Genomic DNA, 21,865 nt, shown 5'->3' with positions numbered 1-21,865 from the left:
ACCTCTGGTGCATCAGGGCTGATACAAACCATTACTGGCCTGGGAGGGCACAATTATGCCATTTCCCACTTGCAGGTCTTTGGCTTTACTAGTATTTACATATTTTTTTGAGAGTTGCAGGGGATACCACTGCTGTGCAGATACTGATAAAGACAGACATACTGTTCACGATCTGTGTGGCATGAAGGTTTGTTACACAAAAACCTGCTAAGAGTAAGGTCACATTTATAACTCTATTTTGGGTATTGACAGGAGCAAATTCAGTGGGTACATATTGGGAATTTCCACCACTTCATGAAAACAGAGCCTTTTCTGTCTGGAAATGGTGCACAGCGTACCATGCCCAGATGAGACTTCTGCCTCTCCAACCCAAGGAATCATACATGCTGCACCTCTGGTAATTATTTGTAACCCCAACTGCTGCTGGAGCTGAAGCCTGGCCTGCAACACTCCAGAGCATCAGCCCATTTGCTGTTGCTGTGAGAGACAGACTGGAACACTTCTGCTGGAGATCATACACAGAATTAATTGCATCTGCCACCTCTTGCTGGAGAGAGGTGTGAGTGCAGCCAGGCTGACCCCTGAGGACTGGTCCTGCCTGCTGGCCTCCCCCTCTCCTCCACTGTGCCCCCGGCACTGGGGTGGGGCTGGCAGTGTGCACTTTCGGATCTGGGCTCCTCGAGATTTGAGGTCCTCAAGGTTTGAACCAAACTTTGCAATGTTTTTTTTTTTTTCTGTTGTTAGAAATCAGTAGCTGTAGCTGAACAGTTGTGACTAAGCAATTGCACTATGAATTTTGCAAGCTTGGTTCATTCTTTGTTTTGAGGAAAAGAGAAGACAATCCCAAGATAAATGGACTCTTTGGATGAGAGTTACCGGGTAGTAACTGAGGGAAGGTAATTCCAGCAGTGGATGACGGTGACCACTGTCTCACTGACCTCCAAACCAAAGGGACTCAAAGGGAGGGAAGAACCACGCCTGTGGACTAATACTTCTCTTGGAGAAGCAAGAGATACAACTAGCAAATAGGGGTTTGAGTACTAATTAGGACAAAAGTACTAATTAGGACAAAAGTTGTACAACTTACTGCCAAAAAATGCTGATGCCTTTGTTAAAAGGTATAAATAGTGTAGAGGTTTGATGATCACACAGCCAGCCTTTCATGGGTTACCTCCCGAGACCCTGCTTTGAGCAAACTAGAATAACAGACAGAAATACAGCATCACAGAATCGTTAGGGTTGGAGGGGGCTTTTGGAGATCATCCAATCAAACACCCCTGCTAAGGTAGGAACACAGGAACATATCTAGTTGGGTTTCGAATGGCTCCAGAGAAGGGCACGCCACAGCCTCTCCGGACAGCCTGCTCCACCCGCAGCGTGAGGAAGCTCCGTGCGGGGCCAAGCGGACACCGAGAGGCCGCGCTCCGCTCTGTCCCGGGCCGCCTGAGGGAGCCCAGGGCGTGTGGGGGCGGGGCGTCCCTCACACCCCGCCCCCGCGCCGGCCCCACCCCCAGCCCCCCGCCAGTCCCGCCGAGCCGCCAGGGGGCTCTGCCGCCGCATTGCCCGCCGCATTGCCCGCCGCCGCCAAGGCCGCAGGGCCACTGCGGGAGCGCACGATGGAGGCGCCGCCGGTGACCATGATGCCCGTCACGGGCGGCACCATCAACATGATGGAATACCTGCTCCAAGGTAGGCGGCCGCAGGACCGAGCTGCGCGGGCAGCCACGGGCAAGGGCGGGGGGTGCTGGCACCGCGCACGGGCGGGCCGGGGGGCGCCGGGGCGGGCGCGCTGCGGAGGGAGCCCAGCTCGGCCCGGGCGGAGGCGATTATCGCGGCGCTGTCTCCGCAGGGAGCGTGCTGGACCAGAGCCTGGAGAGCCTCCTGCACCGCCTGCGCGGGCTGTGCGACAACATGGAGCCCGAGACCTTCCTGGACCACGAGATGGTGTTCCTGCTGAAGGGGCAGCAGGCCAGCCCGTTCGTGCTGCGCGCTCGGCGCTCCATGGACAAGAGCGGGATGCCCTGGCACCTGCGCTACCTGGGACAGCCCGAAATAGGCGACAAGAACCGCCACGCGCTCGTGCGCAACTGCGTGGACATCGCCACGTCCGACAACCTGACGGACTTCCTGGTGGAGATGGGCTTCCGCATGGACCACGAGTTCGTGGCCAAAGGGCACGTGTTCCGCAAGGGCATCATGAAGATCGTGGTGTACAAGATCTTCCGCATACTGATGCCAGGAAACACGGAGAGCATTGAGCCCCTCTCCCTCTCCTACTTGGTGGAGCTCAGCGTGGTTGCGCCGGCAGGGCAGGACATTGTTTCTGATGACATGAGGAACTTTGCTGAGCAGCTGAAGCCTCTAGTACACCTGGAGAAAATTGACCCCAAAAGACTAATGTGACGATTGAGGCAGTGGTTTTGTTCTTCAGAAAAGGATGATTTTCGAAAAAGCTTTTCGTGGGCAAATCAAAATAGGGAGAAGGGAATAAAGTACTCTATATAAATTTTGTCAGTTGCGATTACTGAGTGTTTGTTTCCTCCACTTGTGAAAATGAACAGAAGTCGTCACTTTAAATTAGCACTGTTCAAAAAATGAGTAAATGTTACTACTGATAGTTTTCTTTCTCTTTCATGGGAGATACCTTAAAAAGCCTTTTGTTTAACACTAAATATGTCAACTTAATGTAATTTGTCCCTCCGTATACCCAGGTTCCACTCCTGTCTTAAGACTTTTTTAGAGCACCATTCGTGTATCCTACCTAGTCGTCCAAAATTTTTCTTTTCAGTAATAGATGAAGTTAATTTTTAATTTTACTTTTTTAATGCAGGAGGTGTTTCACACAAGCATAAACACAGAAACTGCTGTATAAAAGAGCAACTAACTGTACACTCTTCACCAAAGAGTAAATGTAAATGACAGGAACAGCTACTTGTTAGGGAAACTGTTTCTTCTGATGTAACCAAAGTTGGAAATGGAAGAAAATCAAATAATATTAACATTAGCAATTGGTTTTCACATCTTTTAACAGTGTTCCATTATTTTCACTGAAATTGATTAGGACAGTCTTAGTAAGAAAGTAAATAACAAGGTACTTTTTATTACTGGATTTCTCACAGCTGACGGCTGTATTAAATATTGAAGTGTTAGGTGCTTTTTATTAAAAAATTAGTCACAATTTTTCATTAGAAAATTATTACAAAAAAATTAGAAGCTGCTATAGTTGAATTACTGATGATTTTGCTTAGCACTCTTTTGATTAATAAGATGGTTAGTTACTTTAGTATTGCAGTGATAATTCAGTGTTATTTGAATTACCTTTTAGAGTTTTCAAATACAGTTAAGTCAAAAAAAGGTCGGGAAAGATAAAGTAGCTAATTTAAATTTCTCAGGTTCTTTACAGAGGACAACCATTTTACCCATTGCTAAAGCATACCAACCTCCATCAGAAACACTGCCACCTTTCAGCACTTTATGAAACAACATAAGGCAGGGGCCACTCTCAGAAAAAGCTTCAAAACGTTTTAAACAAACAGCTGCATTTGGAACTGGATCAGTGCTAACATCCCACTGCCACAGGCTCTAGGGTGGGGCATGGAGAAGCCTCGAGTACTTGGGTGGTTATTGAGCACCCCCAGGCTGAAGACAGAACCGTCATTTCCAGCAGGGCAGCAGTGAGCCATCACCAGCGTGACTGCTCATTACCTAGAGCGCAAGTATCTTCTGAAGGGTACAAACACACCGACAATTCTGTTCATACTTGGGCATGACTCGCCCTCACCAGACAGCACACTATCCTGGGCCTCTGAGCTGGAATTCCTTCATATACAGGGCATACCTTTCCAGAAGCTGCACGTGCCAGGCTGCTCCACAGCTGAGTTGCAGTCCTGTGACAGCAAATGGGAATCCTCAGGGCTGTTGTCGTATTTTGCCACTCTTAGTACCGGTTAAGAATCACTTGCCACAGACTTGCACAATCTGTTGCTTGTCTCTTGGCACACAAAAGTTTGGGAAGTCTTGTGGATGACAATAGGTCCAACTATTGATTGTTCCGAACTAATAAATAATAAAAAATTGGTTATTTTTAAGGAGAACTAGTTTAAACCCTAAAAACTGCAGCAATCCACAGTACCAGGCTTCTTATGCTGGCTGTAGTCCATGCACAGAAGAGGCAGGTGTGCAGAGAGAAGAGTTTACTGCATCAATGGCTATAGCTGAGGACACTTTGAGGTTGCTAATGCTCCAAGTGTGTCCCTTTCTTCTAACAAAATGTATTTTTGTCCTCCTATAAAAGGTGGAGACTGAAGATGATTGGGATTAATAATACACACCAGTTAATTGTGTGGCATAGCTTAAATTATCATCCGTCATCTAGGATCAAATTATATGTAGTTACACAGCTCAATCTCTCCTTACTGGAAAATACATGCTTTTTACATTATGCACATAAGTTATGGGACCATGACTGTGAAATGTGATTTTAAAATTTTTTTTTCTTTAATTTGGGGGATTTCTTTTTGCTGGGTAAAATAGCTGCATTCTCTAAGGTCAGAGATTACCTCAGGACTTTGTTTTTTTCCAATATATTACAAGAGGCCTGATACAGCTGAACTAAAGGTAAGTTTTGTTTCTGTTCAAGTAATGCCTTCTGTTACTTCAAACTGTTCCTGCAGTCCTGCATACCTCTAAATTTAGTTTCTACAATTTTACTGATTGCTATATAAAGAAGTAGAAGTCACTGTGTAACAAATGAAGGTAGGATTTTTACTGATACATAGGCACCACCTATTTCTACTAAGAAAACTTGCTCATGGAAGCTCATGTCTAAAAATTGTTCTTACTTTGGAAGAACTGTAAGTCTGTTAGTACTGGACTGCTCTTCCATGGAAGTGCTCTATATTATGACTACACTATACCAGGAGCATCTTTTAACACCCCTCTGATTGCTCGCACAAAATGAACTTCTCAATGTATAAACTAATGTGGCATTCAGGTTTTCATCTACTGAGATGAAAACACAAGTGATCTGCTTTCCTGTTAAATGTTTTCCATACACTAGAATACTGTATATAACTTTATTAATGATTTAAGAGTTGGTTAAAAGGTAAAATATTTGTTTCTCCAAACATTGGAAAGTTAAAAATAACAAGAAGCCAAGATTTTTCTGCATAATTTTTAATACTTTTAACTTTTAAATACTGGTTTTAAATTTGTGATTGTAACATGTAAGAGCCAACTTCTTTTAATTTTTAAAACTTATCATTAGGATCATAAAGCTATTATAGAACAGTTACAACTCTACACACTCAAGGTACTCAAAAATATGATTCATGTTTTAAGTCTGTAAATGAACAGTGGCAATTCAAATACAGCATTATCTGTACAACTTGACAAAAATACAGGTGGACAATCTGATTAAAGAGAATCTGCACAACTTCAGATAAGCCAGCTCAGCCCAATTAAGTAAAAGGTAAGGTTTTTTCAAAGTGCATCACATTTTTCACAGATAAGTTTGTCAAAGATTTTCAGGTTCTCAGATAGGATTAACGATGAACACTTCATCTTCAATCCCAGTACAAGTTCTATCAAGTCATGTCCTTCAGATCTAGTTTGGCAACATCCAAATTCTCCAAACAGATGCAGATATCCAGAGAACAGTACCTGATGACTGCTGCATTTTCAGCTTTTTCAACTGGTTCAGCTTATAAAAAAACCAGAGTCAGAAGCTGCTACTGCAAAGACCACCACAGCTGCATTAACACTCTTGATCTGTTAACAGGAAGAAATAGACTCAAGAGTGCACAGAACTGGCAGTGACTGACAAGAGGGATGGACTCAAGAAATTGTATAAACCATGAAAGCAACATCCCTTCCAGAAAAAAAAGGATCTAATGGCTACTCACACAAGGACAATCTGAGAGGCCTACTGCATTTTGAAATTATTTTTTCAGAGGTCCATTAATAATGATTTCTCAGTCATGTAACTTCTTTCATAGTCCTTAAAACACCTCTTACAAATCTGATTGGGCAGGGCTAGCTGAAGTGAAGTACTAGTGCCTTTATCTAAAAGTAAAACATACTCTTTACAAATAGTATCTGTAGTGTCATTTTATTTACAGAATAAATCGCAAAAGTACATCACATTTAGTGCAAATGCAACTAATGATATAAGTTTATATACTGCTTTGTAAACTTCCTATACCTTTGTAAAATAAAGCTATCCTATTAAATTAATAAACTTGCCCGTGTTCCAACATTACCAGAAACGGCAAATAAGGAGTTAAACTCTATATGTCAGACTTTTTTTAAGTTCCCATCAGTGGCTATGGTGGAATGTACCCCTTCTCGGTTGATTGTAAAAAGATGAAGTACATTTGAGGTATAAGATTTTGTTTTTTTAACGTTGGTATATAAAATGCTTACCGGTGGTATAGTAAAGATGTACAAATTTTCATCTTATCTGCCTTACTAACATTACCATATAGGCACTTTTCTACATATTCAAATTAACAGAAAAACTCTGTAATAAGGCATATTCCATGCACACCATTAGAGAAAGGCAAATAAAAAGGGGAGAATTATGGAGCATGAAATCTGCATGCGTGTGTAATAGTGTTAGGTACGATTTCATCTCTACAGAGATGATGAACAGAGAAGTTTTTAAACACTGTGCAGATCACATTGAATAATTTACCAAATCTTCACTAGATTACTGTATTATCTCTCTTTTCAGGCACCTAGCACACTATATCAAATAAATTTCACTTTCAGCTTTCTTTTGAAGAAAATACATCTGAAACTTTTTTTCCTCAAGATGCACAGTTTAGTAAAACACCAAGCAGTCTCTGTAGAGTTTCCAACGATAGGACATGGATAAAAGACCTCACAGTCAGTACTAGCCCGACAGTTCTCTCCTAACAAGTATCTCCAGAATCAAAGGCAGGCAAACATCTGACATTTATGTTTTCACAGCAGCTAAAGGGAACTTTCCAGCAAGAATTATGCATTCTTACAGCTCTGATGGGTTTTTGATCAAGAGGAAAATAATTTTCTACATGAACCTCATAGCACAGCTTTATTGAGATGAGGAAAACGCATGCAGGATCTGAAAATAATGTACTCATCCTCAATCTAGATTGGGAATGTTGTTTTATATAATCCAAATTACTTCAATAAATATTATAATGTACCTTCTCGCAGCTTTGGGAAAGCCCCGGATATCATCCAAGACAGCAATCCACAGATGGACAGATGTCTCCTAGGTTTTAGGCAGTCTCTTGCCCTCTCATACAGAATCTTTCTAGATATTTCTGGATCATGTTTAATAACAAAAATTCTGCAGCACATATTACATAACTAAAAAATACAATAGAAATATAAAGATATCTGGAAAAAATAAAGCTTTTCACACTCTTACTCCTTCAGAACTAAAGATCGTCATAAGAGTAAGACAATAGAAAAGGCAAAGTCATAAGGATATTGACAGCCCTCAGATATTAACTGGCATTTTATGTAACAAGATGATTCATTATAGAAACCAGCAGCAATGAACTGTGATTATACAAAGCAAACCAAAACCAACCAACAAGTTACCTAGGTTTTACTGAAGCCACTCCTCTCAACACCCCCAAAGTACCACACAGATTTTTGTGCATATAAAGCACATACAGTATGCCATATGTGCATTTGTCTCTTGTGCTTTTTACACATGCACAAAAACTGCACAAGTATCTTAGGAAGGTTGACAATGAAATTCTACAACTTGTTTAAAATTAACACAGTAGCCCATGTTGGTGATTCAAAGTTGTATGCACTCTTCTTCTAAAGCAAGCAAATAAAAATAGAGCCATATACATGTTATCAATACATGTATTTATAATTACACACTGATTCAGCAAGAAAGGTAGTAGGAGAGAGCCATTTTTAAATATTGAGCCCCATGGTGTTGCAACACTTCTTCACTTCAGTATACAAAGCCTAGAACCTGGGCCATAAAAAGACTGTAGATCCTTCGTTCCAGCATGGAGTGCTCTATGCATGATCACTTCTCCAATGTGGAATGCTCACTCAGTCTTGTTCTGATGCTGCAGGTAAGCAAAGAAAAGAATACAGCACTAAACAGTTTGTATACTGCTAGTAAAATGAACTGGTTAAACAGCTTAAGTATCATTAGGACTGCTATGATCATGTGTTAACTGTTGGCTTGTGATGTCATGTTTTTAATGCTTTACCTACACTAGGTTTTTAACAATTTACATTTAAAATTGTGAATCATTACAGGGATACCTGTCACAGAAGAATGAAACAACTAAGACTTTTGGAATCTGACACAGTAAATAGAACCCAAAAATACAAGTAACCTATGTCACACCTAGAAGTGTTAAGAGACTCATCTTCAGATGTGACTGAATTATGCTGTAACACCACCACAACTAAACAGCATTTTGTGGTTTGACATGACAGTTATAGTAAATAAAATACATAGCAGGAGTCTAAACTAACAAAATAAGTAATTAAGTCTTATTTACCACTACAGGGCTCAGATAGCCTTAAACTTATCAAGAAATCCTCTTCCTATTCTTCACATCATCTAACTGTTCAAATTACTTTACTGTTATTGTACTAACCTATACCATTTAAAATATATCCATTGATTCAGAAAACATCAGAAAATCTCTTTTCTTTCCTAGGTTCATCAGAAAGGCTAAAAACTTAAGTCATAGTCTTCTAAATAGTCTAGTAATTCATGTTGGTCTGTCAGTGAAGTTCCATTAATAAAAATCCTAAATCAAAACTATTCTGTCTATATAAAATAAAACTGAAATGTACTGATAGTCTATGAAATATGCAATTTTAATTAGAATTTAAATTATAAAAACCTGACAAGGCTCTAGAGTAACTTCAGTATGTATCTTTTCAGAACAAGTGCAAAATGCCTGAGATAGTTGGAAAAAACCAGTACTTCATCCTGGTTTACTTCTATGTAAATTGGACATACATGCAAAAACTTGCAAGATGACCCATAAACGTCTATGAAAACTAATACTTGCTAGTTTGTGCAGCCTGTATACACAAATTACATGACAGTTTTAAAAACGTGTAACACATACTAAAGCAAGCACTGAAGCCATGCTAATAATGTAAGACATTTCTAGATCGCATACTTCCATTTGGCCTTTAAAATGGTGAATTAAGAATTAAAAAGTATGTATACCTGCTAGTACTAGAACAAAATAGGCTTTCCTGCTGTTTTCTCTTGCACGTATGATGTAAAACGCTTTAAGAACTTTGGATATTCTCGTTTCGCCACTGCCCGTAACACTGACGCTGGTGCCCATCCTCCCGGGTTCACTAGAAGTAAACAGGAAGAAGGACATTGAAATAGAGCAACTCCATTAAACACTGAAAAAGTTTTAGTTCATTACTCCTGCAACTCTTCCTGAAGTAACAGGAAAGAATAACCATCAACAGATTTTTTTTATTCCCTAGGCTTGTGTTGTAGCACTTTCTATTTGTAATACTCAAGCTCAGTCTGGATCTATGATGCCATTAGTTAGAAAATATCAAATATGTTATACGGTGAATCTTGGGAAAATGCCCAAATAGAAGATTATATTCTCTGTGGGCTTCCAAGAAACAAAAGAGAAAGAGACTTGAGTGACTTCCTGTTTCAAAGAAAGCAGAGTCAGTCTTTTCAATAATTACACCATTTGCCTGCAGAACTGCCACATAGGCAACACCGTGCAATTTATTATAAAGAATTTAAACAAAATTTGAACTGATTTTTAAATATATTTTCATTCACAAGGGAAGTATGGTGCTGAAAAAGCTATCACTTGGCATATAAATCAGAATTTAGCAGTGAAAATATACTTTTAAAAGTAATTCAGAAACTTAAAAAAAGTAAAAAAGCAGGGTGAGCTACCCTTGAAGTGTTTTGTAGCTCTAGGAGAGAAGATAGTAAGTATGCATCTCCAATACAATACATTGCTAAATACTGGGTACAGCAACAATACAATTTGGCTTTGACAATTTTTCAGTCAATACCAAGGATTTTATCAGCTAAAACAAAACAAAACAAAAAATTAAGAAATGTAGACTAGATTATACAGCTTGCAAGCATCTTCATACAAAATGTATTTACTCCTTCTTGGCATCAGTATCCTTACTCTCAGGAGCTTTTCAGCCTAATGAGATTAATTGGGAGAAAAAAATATTACAGTAGTACATGAAAAAACCCAGTATACTGTTACTGAAACTAAAAGCTGTTGTTGCCAGCTTATTCCAGCTGCAGACATTTCTGCCCATCTTCCTCCACCCCAAGAATATGTACTTAGAAATGAGCTACACAGCCTTTCCATTTACTCCTCCCAGAGTACCACATAATGAATGATCCCATTCATCAGTTCATGTGGCACCTTAATTTGAGACCTTTCGAATGTGATGAACACAAAGGGGTGTTATAATAGATTAAACAGAAAATGGAAAAGGCATCAAGCCGCCTTCTTTTTTTTTTTCTTTTGGTGCCATTATTCAATTTCCCAAAATTAACACCCATCATGAACGACAAACTGAAAAATTTTATACTTACCATTAGCTACATATGTAATCTTGCACAGAATGTTGTCCCTGCTTATTTCCTTGTTGCCCTCTGGTGGGCTTACTAAGGTCTGACAAATCATAGCAATATTTATTTTGGCACGGACACAGCGATTGTTCAGCTGCCAAAAATATGAAACATTGTAAGCTTTAAACTAAATTTGTTTCAGCATATTTGAGCATGAACATTTTTTTCATCATGAAGTGTAAGAATCTAGAAGATGTGTTTCTGAGAGTGTACATTCTAGCACTTAGATGGATGTAACATGAAAGTAAGTAAAATGAAAGATACATGGTGGATAGGGAAAGGATCTGAAATGTCTGAATCTGAAGTTTCTTGCTTAACACACTAAAAGTGAATTACTTCAACTGCTGTGACAAATCAATCAGGAAACACTGAAAGAATAATGTATCAGCATTTGCAAATATCAGTTAACTTTTACAATAAAAGCAGGCTATAAAATAGCAATCCAAGGAAAACAATCATTGCTATTGTGTGGTAGAACCAAGGCAAAACTGTAAAATGGAGACTTTACCCTATCCGTAATTATATAAACCTACCCTTATATTTGACAATACTGAAGAGATATTGATTTGATTACATACAAAATAACCTTAACGCTTTAAAATTCTTTCACATCTCCAGAAGCTGTGCTTCCATTCTGCTGTAACACCTTAGATCTGACAACTGGAAAGCTTTTGGCTAAGAATGCATTCAGCAAGTCATTTTATCACTTGATTTAAATCAACTGTATTTTTGTAAAGACTCTCCATCTCTCTCACATTACACTGCAAATACATTACACCAGGGAACAGAAAAACTACCTAAAAATAGAATTTCATAGAATCAAAATAATACTTACAGGAGCACTGTCATGTTCTACAGAGAAATTGCACACAATCCATGTTTCTGGATCATTTTCACTGAATGCTGGTATCTTTCGGATGGCAGACAAATACAGCACATCCCTTTGAGAGGCTGGCCACACTCGCTGCAGAGAAACACCTGAACATAAGCTTTTCCAGGTTTAAATACTATCCTTAGTTAATATTAAAAACCAAGCAAGGCAAACCAGGTCAGTTATATTACTAAGCTCAAGTAGTTTCAAGTTAGTAATTTATTCTGAAAACTGTCAGAGAACATAGTTGTTGAAAAAAGGCAGCAGAAATTTCAGGTTGGCTACACTTCGTAGGGAAGAAAAATAAGGCAAAACTTTAGGGCCTTTAAAATGCAGAGCACCAAACTGCAATGAGTTTTTCAGTTTAAAAAAATAGGAAGAAGCAGTTACCCTCAACCTCAGGTTTGCATTTTAGTCAATACTTGTTAAGTTACAAACGGAATGAATGGTTAGGTGTATAGGGATGCATCTACAGCTATTTATGTCTCCAGAGAAAGACAGGAAGGATGTATTTAAAATAATTATTACTTCAAAAAGCTACTACTTCACTCAGACAGATACAGCAAACTGATATTATCCAAGAAAAAGCTTCAGAAGTGAAATATGTGACAAAATAAGAAAACATATAGAAGTCATTTTCCTGACATTTAATAGGAGAAAAAGGCAGTATGTCAACTAACAGTGTGAACGGCAACCTGTGTTTTTGCAAAAAAAATTGTGATACAGTGGTGTAAGTTTCCTTCTTGTATTCAGTGGTGATTTATTGCTTCTGTTTACTCTGGATGACTCTGACCTTGCTGGCAGTGATATAATTGCGAGATTAAAAGCAGGCCTCACTTGCTACTACAAGCTCTGTCAGACACATGCACAACCAATTATGCTCTCCAGAAAAATCTGAAGAATTGATGGAAGCTGCAGTTTAATAAAGAATTTGTTCTGGAATATTGTCCAGAACAGTGTTTTAAATCATTAAGCCAAGTAAAGTATTCAGAATAATATTGGAATATGCATGCTTCAGAACATCTCAGCAAGGTATGCAAATTAAGTTTTATTACCTTATGTGTCTGGTAAACGATGATTGCGTTATCAGCTAAATTTTCCACAACATGGAAATTTTCAATTGTTGCTAAAAGAAGGGGGGGGGCAGGAGGAGAGAAAAAAATCCATCAGTGAACAATCACAGACAATAGGACAATGCTATAAACACCGTTCTTGCTGATAAACCTGCAAAGCTGAAGAACTAATGCCTTACTTTCCCAGTCATTACGAACATCAACATTCCAGAAGTAGTGGCAAACTTCATGCCCTGTTACCCCTTTAACAGCATGGGTTGCTTTCAAAGGATCTAGAACTATTCCATTCTCTTCAACTTCTCGTCTGTATACCTATAGCCAAACAGAAAGAAAGAAATGTAGAACAGAAACTGTCAAAACTGTTCACGTTTTAATTGTTTAAATTTAATCAGTTTAAAATAACCTAAACCAACAAACCACTTACCTAAAAGATTACCACATGAACAATTCGCCATGAGAGTGTTCTCTGGCAACATCCATGGAAGACATCATGTGTAATTCACATTAAAATTAACTTTAAGGTTTCTACTCCAAAATTATTAGCTCATTTATCATTATCGACATGCTTTCATAAGCACAGTGGAGCAGCCAACATTGTAGCTTTTCACTCTTGCTATTTTTTTTTATATAGAATTTACACATTACTTTGATACCAAGCTTTAAGTAGGAGGTAATGAGAAAGGAACCCGCAAAGATCAATCTATTGTACAAGTGACACAGAATTTTGTATTAATAAATACATAGAGAGCCACAACTCCCATGGTCCCCAGTCCCAAATTAAACTATGCTATTCCCAGAGAGAAGTTTCAACAGCATAACTTTCCAGAATTCCACTATTCCATAGTATTTCCAGAAATCATAGAATGATTTAGGTCTTTGGAAAAGACCCTTAAGATAATGGAGTGCAGCAGTAAAGATAACACGGCCAAATGTATACTGGAAGTATCTGTCTTCACAGTGTATCATCTTATACAAATTAACCGAATCTGAAACATTTACCTTCATTTCTCCTTCTTCTACCACTAGCTGCCAATTGGCATCTCCTCCAACATCTTGCAAGGAATATGTCATGTGGTTTTGTACCATCTCTTCCACCTGTAAAGGAAAAGAAAGATAGGCATTTTTAACTCATTCCTTCCATCTTTTTGGGGAGATACTGTACAGCACTGGGAGTCACACTGGGAGTCACAAGTTAATACTTCAATTTCTGTACAGGAGCTAAATTTGAATGAGAGAGCTCTCTGTTAGGTTATGAGCAAACAAATAATGCTGGCCTTCAGAAAAAAAGCCAAAATCTTGATTCAAATTTCGACTTTGTTCTTTGTGGAGATTTCCTATCCTGCCTTTGTGCCTTTAAACTGTGAAACCTTATCACTTCCACCTAAAACAGTTATTTACTTCAGCAGATAGGATCTCCAAGTATCTCTAAATGGAATTGCAATGCACTGTAAGATACTCACTAAAGAGCATTTAAAAAGCTCAGCAAAGGGAGAGGGTTAGGGAGGAAGACTGACAAGCTCTAAAAAGCAAATGCGTATCAGAAGTCATATTGAAAGAGCAGTGAAGAAAAACAGCCACAAGCAAAGCATGCCTGCTCTGTTTCAGTGGCATCTTTGCATAGTTGACAGCTAGGAAAAAACCAGAAATGCCTACACACAAAGGATTATGACAGTACAGAGATGCTATAATTATAAAATGCTCATTTAAAACTTATTTTGCTGGCAGTTGTGCCTTTTTTTTACAGTCAAATATTTGCTATATTTTTATAAGGCTATGTGACTATCTCATTTTTTATTCCATAGAATATGCATGAAAATAGGTACTGGAACAGGAAGATGATGCTTATTTTAGATCTAATATATGATTTTGTTTTTTGGGTTCCCCACCCTTTTCCAAACGCCCCAAATAAAAACAGAAGCAAAATCATAGGGTATCCATTGCTGTGTAATGCTTCAAATATTCAAAACAATTTAATAACTTTTTTCCACCCAAAATGTGGATAACTACTAAAACGTGTCACAGCAAGCAAGTCCAGACAATTCACAGCATTTTTCTGAAATACCAGAGATACCTTTTTTTCTCCCAAAGGAAAAGCACTGCAAACAAAATTAGATAATTGGCCAATACAAAGATTAGTTGAAGGAGTGCACAATCACAAAATTCAGTCTGAACCCCAGGGTGCTTTAGCACAACTTACATAAATATGAAGCCTAGTGTGCGGTAAAATACGTAAAACATATTTGAGAAAGTAAGAAAATAAGTAGAAAGCAAAATAATTTTTTTTTATATATGGTGCAGAATTGAAAGATGTTATTTACTTTTAATTTAAGGTAATTTTGTTTGTACTATGTACTCAACAGGCAATACACTTAAGACCCGAAAGAAAACAGGTAATTCAATAAATAAGACTCTAGAAGCACAACATAGAAACAAAAGCCATTGGATGGAAATCCTAGTTTGTCTTCGTTTTACTACCTATAGACTTCTCCAGACAAGGAAAAGTTATCAATCCAAGTTTTGGGTGTTTTGGTTTTGAATTTCAGTGAACAAAACGCACCACCAAGATTTACATTTCAGCTTCTAGACAAGATAACTTCTGCTGCCAGTTACTAGAAGTTTCCTACAAGTTTCTTCCTTTTTTTCCCCAGTGAAACAACGACAGTACAATACAAATGAGATAAGAATGTGAGCTATTTAAATATTCAATTTATTAGCTCTAGGTCACACTTCTTCAAGAAAGGAGTCCTTGCCATGCTCTCAACACTTACTTCCCACACCTTCAGGCCCTTACATATTTTCTATCTCATCTCTTAATTTATTAAGGACAAAGCTATGCTTTATACATTTATTTCTGTCTTTTGATACTTGTTGCTTTATGTGCTAAATGCAAAGAGATGAGGATACTATCAAGGAAAGAAGAGAAGGAAGCACCCACAGGAATGCAATCTAATTCTCCTGCTACATCAGGAAACGCAGTATTTAAACAACCTGCTTGTGCACACTGTCTGTACAAACTGAATTTAGTCTATGCATTGGCGACCATCTGTCAACCTGCACCTACTTCAGAGGCACAGTCAAGATCCAAAGATTCTCTCCCACCTGAGAGGCTCACTATGACCTCTGGGCCCCTAGATGGGTACAAGAAAGATCTGCAAAAATACTTGCAACCTGTATACGGCATACAACCCTGACCTGAACTTTGAGTGGCAAGCTATTCCCTTTAAAGGCCTAAGAACTGCTCAGAACCTATTAGAAAGCTGATAGATCTTTAAAAGAAAGTGATCTGAACTCCCACACAACCGGCAGAGACAACAATGCCTTTCTAGAGGCACACTGAAGAAACAGCTCTCATCAGAATACATGTTTGTACTCTTCAGTCTCAAAAGTCGGGTTGCCAGCTCCTACTTGACTTTCACTGATACTAAATTCCTTTTACTCACATGAAGTCTAGGAAAAAAGTCACATTTATTAAGAATCAAGATATTAGCTTGCCTTCTTAAAGCCAAATTATCAGCCTGGAGATAGAAGCCAATTTTTTATAAATTTTTTAATAAAGTCCATAGCAGGTAGAATTAAAAGGTCTGCTATTCTCATCAGACTCTCTGTTGTCTTGTTCAGTAGAACTGAAACTCCAGAACAGGTGGAGTGACTTGTTAGTCTGGTAAAAATCTGTTTTAGGGAAAATACTTGGAGAGTGGAACTGCATGTGGGGATATTCATACTTTCTGTAGTGAGTCCATTAACTTGAAACTAGATTAGAAGGCACTTCACAGTAACTTTCATGTAGTATAATCCATGCAGCAGGCGAAAAGAGCAACTTACTCCAGTCCATTTGATCCAGATACTTAAACACAATTTACATTATTAAGATAAGGACCTGGTCCACCTTAGATTCGTTTTTAAGTGATCAGTTCTGCAGTCACAGTGGTGCTCTACAACTCAGGTTTATCATATGAATGCAGAAATGTTATCACAGGCATAAAAGAAGTGAAAATGAGGACACCTGCATATCTTGGCAAATATGAGTTTTCCTTATGCTAAATCATCTCTGCACCCACAACCTGACAGAGTACAAGTTTCCATCATGGCAATCAAACTTGATTTCTATTACTTATTATTCCTCTACTTTATTATCCCCTTGCTTTAGTACCTCTCCTCTCAGAGAAAAAACAACTTAAAAAACTAACTCAGCTACTGGAGTACCAGTAGACGAGCCTATCACTGTTGTGCAATAGGACTTGCATACTTTTTCCCTTGCAGTAAGTTCAGATTTCAGAAATAAACTGATTGCAAAAGGTCTTGCAATTTTAGTCCACTAGGCAAGTTCTTAAGTGTTGGTCATGCTCATGAAGCTGGTAGTAAGGTCTGGATGTAATAAAATTCCAGGCTCTGTTAAAAAAATAAACAAACCATTCCTGTTTGGAAACAAAAGATTGTTGATGCTTTTGCTAATACTTTAAAATCTCTCCAAAACAGCAAATCCCAGAAGGAAGTTCCATATTCACAATTGCTTATGATTTCACAGAAGTTAAGAAATATCATGAATACCATATCTAAACCACTGTTTTGGAAACAAAAAAGCAAACACTTAGCTAATTCTACTCTAAACTATCAATTTCCTAGTAAGCACCTAAAGTAATTTTGTACATTACTGGAATATGCCATTATGGTGATATTGACATATTCAGATGTCAGGCTTCATTTCTGAAGGACAAGTGAATATACATAAACTCTTCAATATGATCTGTCATATGCAGTTTTATTGATCAACACGTTTAAAAGCCTTTTGGTAATCAAACCAGTCATAGAGGTAGAAAAATGGTAATAGTGAACCATAAGATTCAATGTATTAGTATCATTACAAATAAACACTTCAGAAAAAAATTAAACCTTCGATTTAAAAGCAAGAAAAACTATTCAATCTGAAGCAAAGATCATCTCCAGCCTCTATAAAACATGTTATTCTACTTTCATTATAACGAGATACAAAATTTTCAAACTATAGGCATTTTTATTACAGCTGCTAATGTAAACCAAATAGTTTCACAAGTTTTGGGCCTCTGCACGAGTGGTATGCATGCAAGCTGATGTAAAGAAAGACAACCATTTAGCACAGGAATAGAGAACTCCTTTGTTTGTCTCAATGTACTAGTTTAAAGCAAGCAGTGATTGACATAACAAAAACAAACAAAAAAAAACCAAAACCAAAACAAAAAACCAAACTCAGGTTCTAGAGAAGAGGATGAAATAGAGCAAAGATATGCAACCCCCACTTGACACATTAATACAGTACCTGGGCGCTGAATCTGTGAACATCATCAGAGGCACTGACTAGATCAATGGAAGACATGGAGGAAGAGCGACTATAGGGCTACCAGAGACAGACAAAGAAAAAAACCAAGTAATCAGAACAAAGGCACAACAGAGCGTTCAGTACCAACTTGCAAGCACAAGATAATGAAGAAAAGGAAAACAAAAGCACCATAAGCAGCAAGCACAGCGGCAAATGCTGATTTCATGCACCTATTATATATTATGCTCCCAGTGTAGCCCTGACAGGAGCATAGTGTTTCCAGTAACATTAAAAAACAAGTCAACTGATTCTGATACAACCAATTGGATTTTTGTTTTCTTTTTTTTATTTATTTTTTTTTTAATAAATTCAATTAATCTGAGTGAAGGTATCTTGAAAAGACTGGAGGGAGCCAATTGGGATTTTTCTTTTTTTTCTGCTTGACAAGTGAAGCGTATTCTAAATCGGTTATCAAATCACTATTTTTGAGCCAAGACAAAAAGCAGTCTTTCTTCAGTTCCAGCTACTTCTTTCGAAAATGAGTAGGCCAATGGAAGTTACCAGAAACACCAAAAAAACCCTCACCTACCCATACAAAATATTACATAGAAATGGCACAGACCAGCCCATTATTCTGGGATCAGGATAAAAATCTTACCATTTGCACAAATCGATGAGTCCCCACAGCAGAATATGCATCTCCAGAAGGTAAGGATGTTGGCCAGTGTAATCTAACCTTTTCGCTTTGGGACTGCAACAACATAGATTTAATTATCATTAGTCAGCTGCTACGGGGTGGACTGTGAAACAAAGTGAGTCATGCTTAATCTACATAGTGACTACAACAATTAATGCAGTCCCTGACAGGCATGAAGCTGTCATCCCACTAGAATTCTCAGTGAGTGGGCCTGAAGACTGAATTCATCTAAACTTCAAGGTGTATTTCTGAGTTAAGGAAAACACATGGCAGCACTAAAGATCCATGTAGTACTATCAGTCACTCAAAACCTTTATTCTTTGCTAAGAGATCCCAACACAGGGTAAACTCTGTTGGGCACTACAGGTCCACTGGAAAAGTCTTTTAATTCTCAAGTCATTGTTATTCACTATATTCCTAAGCATAAACTCTTTTACAACAAAGCATGCATGACTTTGTTATTCCCTCTCATTTTACATGCTGCTGTGTTTTCTCATACTCGAATATTTTCTAGAATCATCTTATCCCTTTTTGATACTTGTCACTGAAGTGTATTCGAGAAATTAGTTAATGAAGTAGTCAGGCAGAACTACGTCTTTCCTAATTCATATATCACTAAAGTAAAAAGAAACTTCAGACCAATTATTAGATTTTGAGAGACAGGTATAGTATTTGATATTTTTATTTTAACAGTCACATAAAATTTTCATATAGGACATTTATTTAGGAATTAGAAACTAGAGACATTCAATAAAGTTAGCACTTATACTGTTCTTTCCTAGACAAGCTATGAAGTTACTTTCTCAAAATCAGCATTTAGTAACAATATTTTATTGTAAAAATAGTAAGAGAAGTTCCCTGACCAGTGTCTGAATAAAATAACTAGAGCTTCAGGAGACAACTCAGGACAGACTGTAAGTCACAGAAGTCTCCCAGGAAGTGCTTATCATTAAAACATTTCTCAAGTTTTAGTACCTGTTCTTCCATTTTATCCTGTCTATCGAGAGCAGCTTCAACAGCATCAAAGAATTCTTCTTCATTAATCAGACTATTAGGACCCTCCTAGAGCATAAGAAAAAAAACTAGTTAAAAGTTCTTAAGATATAAAAGTTCCACTTAAATTTCTTATTTTCACTACAAATACGTATTTATATTTTCTATGTAACTGATGGAAGCAAATTTCTTCTACAGATTTCAAGTATTTTCACCAATATTCTTAGATTACAACTTCTCTAAAAACCTCTACTTGTAAAGGAAGTGTCTGCCTCTAATAATAATTTAATGATAGTTGCATAAAGAAGAGAAAAAACCCAGGAAACTGAGTAATAGTGTCAGTATGCTTTGACACCAAATTTAGGGTTTAATTAATAAATGTCCTCTCTTGAAAATGTTTACAGTGTCAGTAAAGTACAGCTATTAAAATGACTGTGTAGTTAGACTCCTTACAAGTATTTCAATGCCTTAAGGCACTGATATTCAGGTATGTGTTCAAAAATACAAGGGAAGACAAAATTTTGTGGATCTCTACTGAAACTTCCCAGAAATGACAGTTTAACACTAAACAGCAGGTAGAGTTAAGTAAAGGATTGAAAATGCTAGTCCACTAATAAAACCATGATTTAATAAAATTAGGTTTACTGCTTTTACTGTACTGCAAAACAACCTAGTTCTGCAAACTTAAAGAACCCCCAAAACTCTGTATCACCAGTGACATCTGAAAAAAAGCAGCTGGTTTCAAAACTAAGTAGACCAAGTCCAACTCCTTTATTTTATTCTTAAACAGTGCATATCTCAGTGACAACAATTAATCTAACGCCAAGTATCTGTAGAGTACTATTTCTCAGGCTATGACTTGAAAGTAGAAATGTGTTTGATAAATGTACATGAAAAGGTCAAGTGTACTTTATTACAGGTGCATTAGCTTCATGCGTGGAAGTGCTCAAGGCCAGGCTGGATGGGGCATTGAGCAACCTGGTCTAGTGGCAGGGAGGTTGAAACTAGATACTCTTCAATGTCCCTTCTAACCTAAACTATTCTATGATTACTCTTCAAAAGTTAATTTATGCATCTTAGGATAGAACTAAATACCTCACTAAAAAGAATGTGATGAAATGCAACTAAACAGAAGAAAGGAACCTAAAATCTGAATCTCAAAACATAATATTTCAAGTGGCAATAACAAATTAAAAATCAGTTCAAGTTAAGCTTAATCTTCTAGGACTCCCTCTGCTGTCAGTTTTAATATTTTTGCTTTGTCTCTACAGCTGAATAAATAGAGGGGAAAGTACAATTACATATAAGCAGTATCAAATGTATAAGAAAATAAAAAACCAACAGGAATACATGTAAGAAGCATACTTCAGACAAAAGCAAAACATTGAGGACAAAGGTATACTTCCACTCAAGAAACTAAGGACTGAGATTCTTCATACACTTTCAGCTTCCAAGGTGAAAAAGTAAGTGTGGCACGAACACACTTGTAAATTACGCTTGCACTGGCTTGTGAAACTTCACTTTCCCCCTTTAAGAAACAACCCAATCTTAAAAGAGTATTGGGTTACTGGGGCAAGGTTTTGGTAGCTGAAGTGGCTACAGGGGGGCTTCTGTGAGAAGCTGAAAGAAGCTTCTCCCATGTCCAACTGAGTCAGTGGCAGCTGGCTCTAGCATGGATCTGCTGTTGCCATTGCCCAAGGCCATGTCCATCAGCGACTATGGCAGCGTCTCTGGCATAATGTATTTAATGAGGGGAATAAAAATCTATGCAACTGCAGCTGGAGAACAATGGTGTGAGAGCACGTGAGAGAAAGTGCTCAGTAGGTATCAGGCCAGTTAAGAAGGAGGGGCAGGAGGTGCTCCACATGCCGGAGCTGAGATTTCCCTGCAGCTCCTAGTGCAGACCACAGCAAAGCAGCTGGGTCCCTGCAGCCCATGGAGGGTCCATAGAGGAGCAGAGATCCACCTGCAACCCGCTGAGGAGCCCACGCTGGAGCTTCTTCATTCACAAAGAATGATGTGATCCTGTGGGAAGCCCACACAAGAGCTTCTGGCAAGACTGTGGCCCCAAGGAGAGAAGCTCATGCTGGAGCAAGTTTACTGGCAGGACCGTGATCCCATGCCGGAACAGCCTGTTCCTGAAGGACTGCATCCCATGGGAAGGAGTCACCTGGAGCAGTTCATGAAGAACTGCGGTCCATGGCAAGGACTCATGTTGGAGGAGTTCATGCAGAACTGTCTCCTGTGGGAGGAATCCCACACCAGAGAATGGTAAAACTGTAAGGAGTGCTCCCTGTGAAGAGGAAAGAGT

The 21,865-nt window shown here is 38.3% G+C and overlaps 2 protein-coding genes across 5 annotated transcripts in view; one reads left to right on the top strand and one right to left on the bottom strand.

Annotated features, from left to right (window-relative positions):
* The first annotated feature begins 1,544 nt into the window (after positions 1–1,544).
* Positions 1,545–2,519, top strand: MED18 (mediator complex subunit 18). Its single transcript, XM_033085060.1, has 2 exons — positions 1,545–1,689; positions 1,850–2,519. The coding sequence occupies exons 1-2, from the start codon at positions 1,617–1,619 to the stop codon at positions 2,401–2,403; spliced, it is 627 nt and encodes a 208-aa protein (XP_032940951.1). The 5' UTR covers positions 1,545–1,616; the 3' UTR covers positions 2,404–2,519.
* A 2,640-nt stretch (positions 2,520–5,159) lies between these two features.
* The window catches only part of CERT1 (ceramide transporter 1), an 80,563-nt gene continuing 63,857 nt past the window's right edge, over positions 5,160–21,865 (bottom strand). For 3 of the 4 annotated variants that reach the window (XM_033085204.1, XM_033085206.2, XM_033085207.1), the window contains 10 exons: positions 19,537–19,623; positions 18,523–18,615; positions 17,865–17,942; positions 13,571–13,666; positions 12,751–12,883; positions 12,554–12,624; positions 11,463–11,591; positions 10,592–10,721; positions 9,215–9,351; positions 5,160–8,084 (listed from right to left, as the gene is read on the bottom strand). In XM_033085204.1, coding sequence (XP_032941095.1) covers positions 9,224–9,351; positions 10,592–10,721; positions 11,463–11,591; positions 12,554–12,624; positions 12,751–12,883; positions 13,571–13,666; positions 17,865–17,942; positions 18,523–18,615; positions 19,537–19,623 — 945 coding nt within the window. In that variant the 3' untranslated portion in view covers positions 5,160–8,084; positions 9,215–9,223. The remainder of the gene's footprint in view (positions 8,085–9,214; positions 9,352–10,591; positions 10,722–11,462; positions 11,592–12,553; positions 12,625–12,750; positions 12,884–13,570; positions 13,667–17,864; positions 17,943–18,522; positions 18,616–19,536; positions 19,624–21,865) is intronic. The other variant, XM_033085205.1, reaches the window with a different exon arrangement.

Source organism: Catharus ustulatus, chromosome Z, assembly GCF_009819885.2.
Source record: "Catharus ustulatus isolate bCatUst1 chromosome Z, bCatUst1.pri.v2, whole genome shotgun sequence".
Lineage (NCBI taxonomy): Eukaryota > Metazoa > Chordata > Aves > Passeriformes > Turdidae > Catharus > Catharus ustulatus.
The sequence above is the reverse complement of the archived record's forward strand: the minus strand, read 5'-3'. Positions and strand labels throughout refer to the sequence as shown.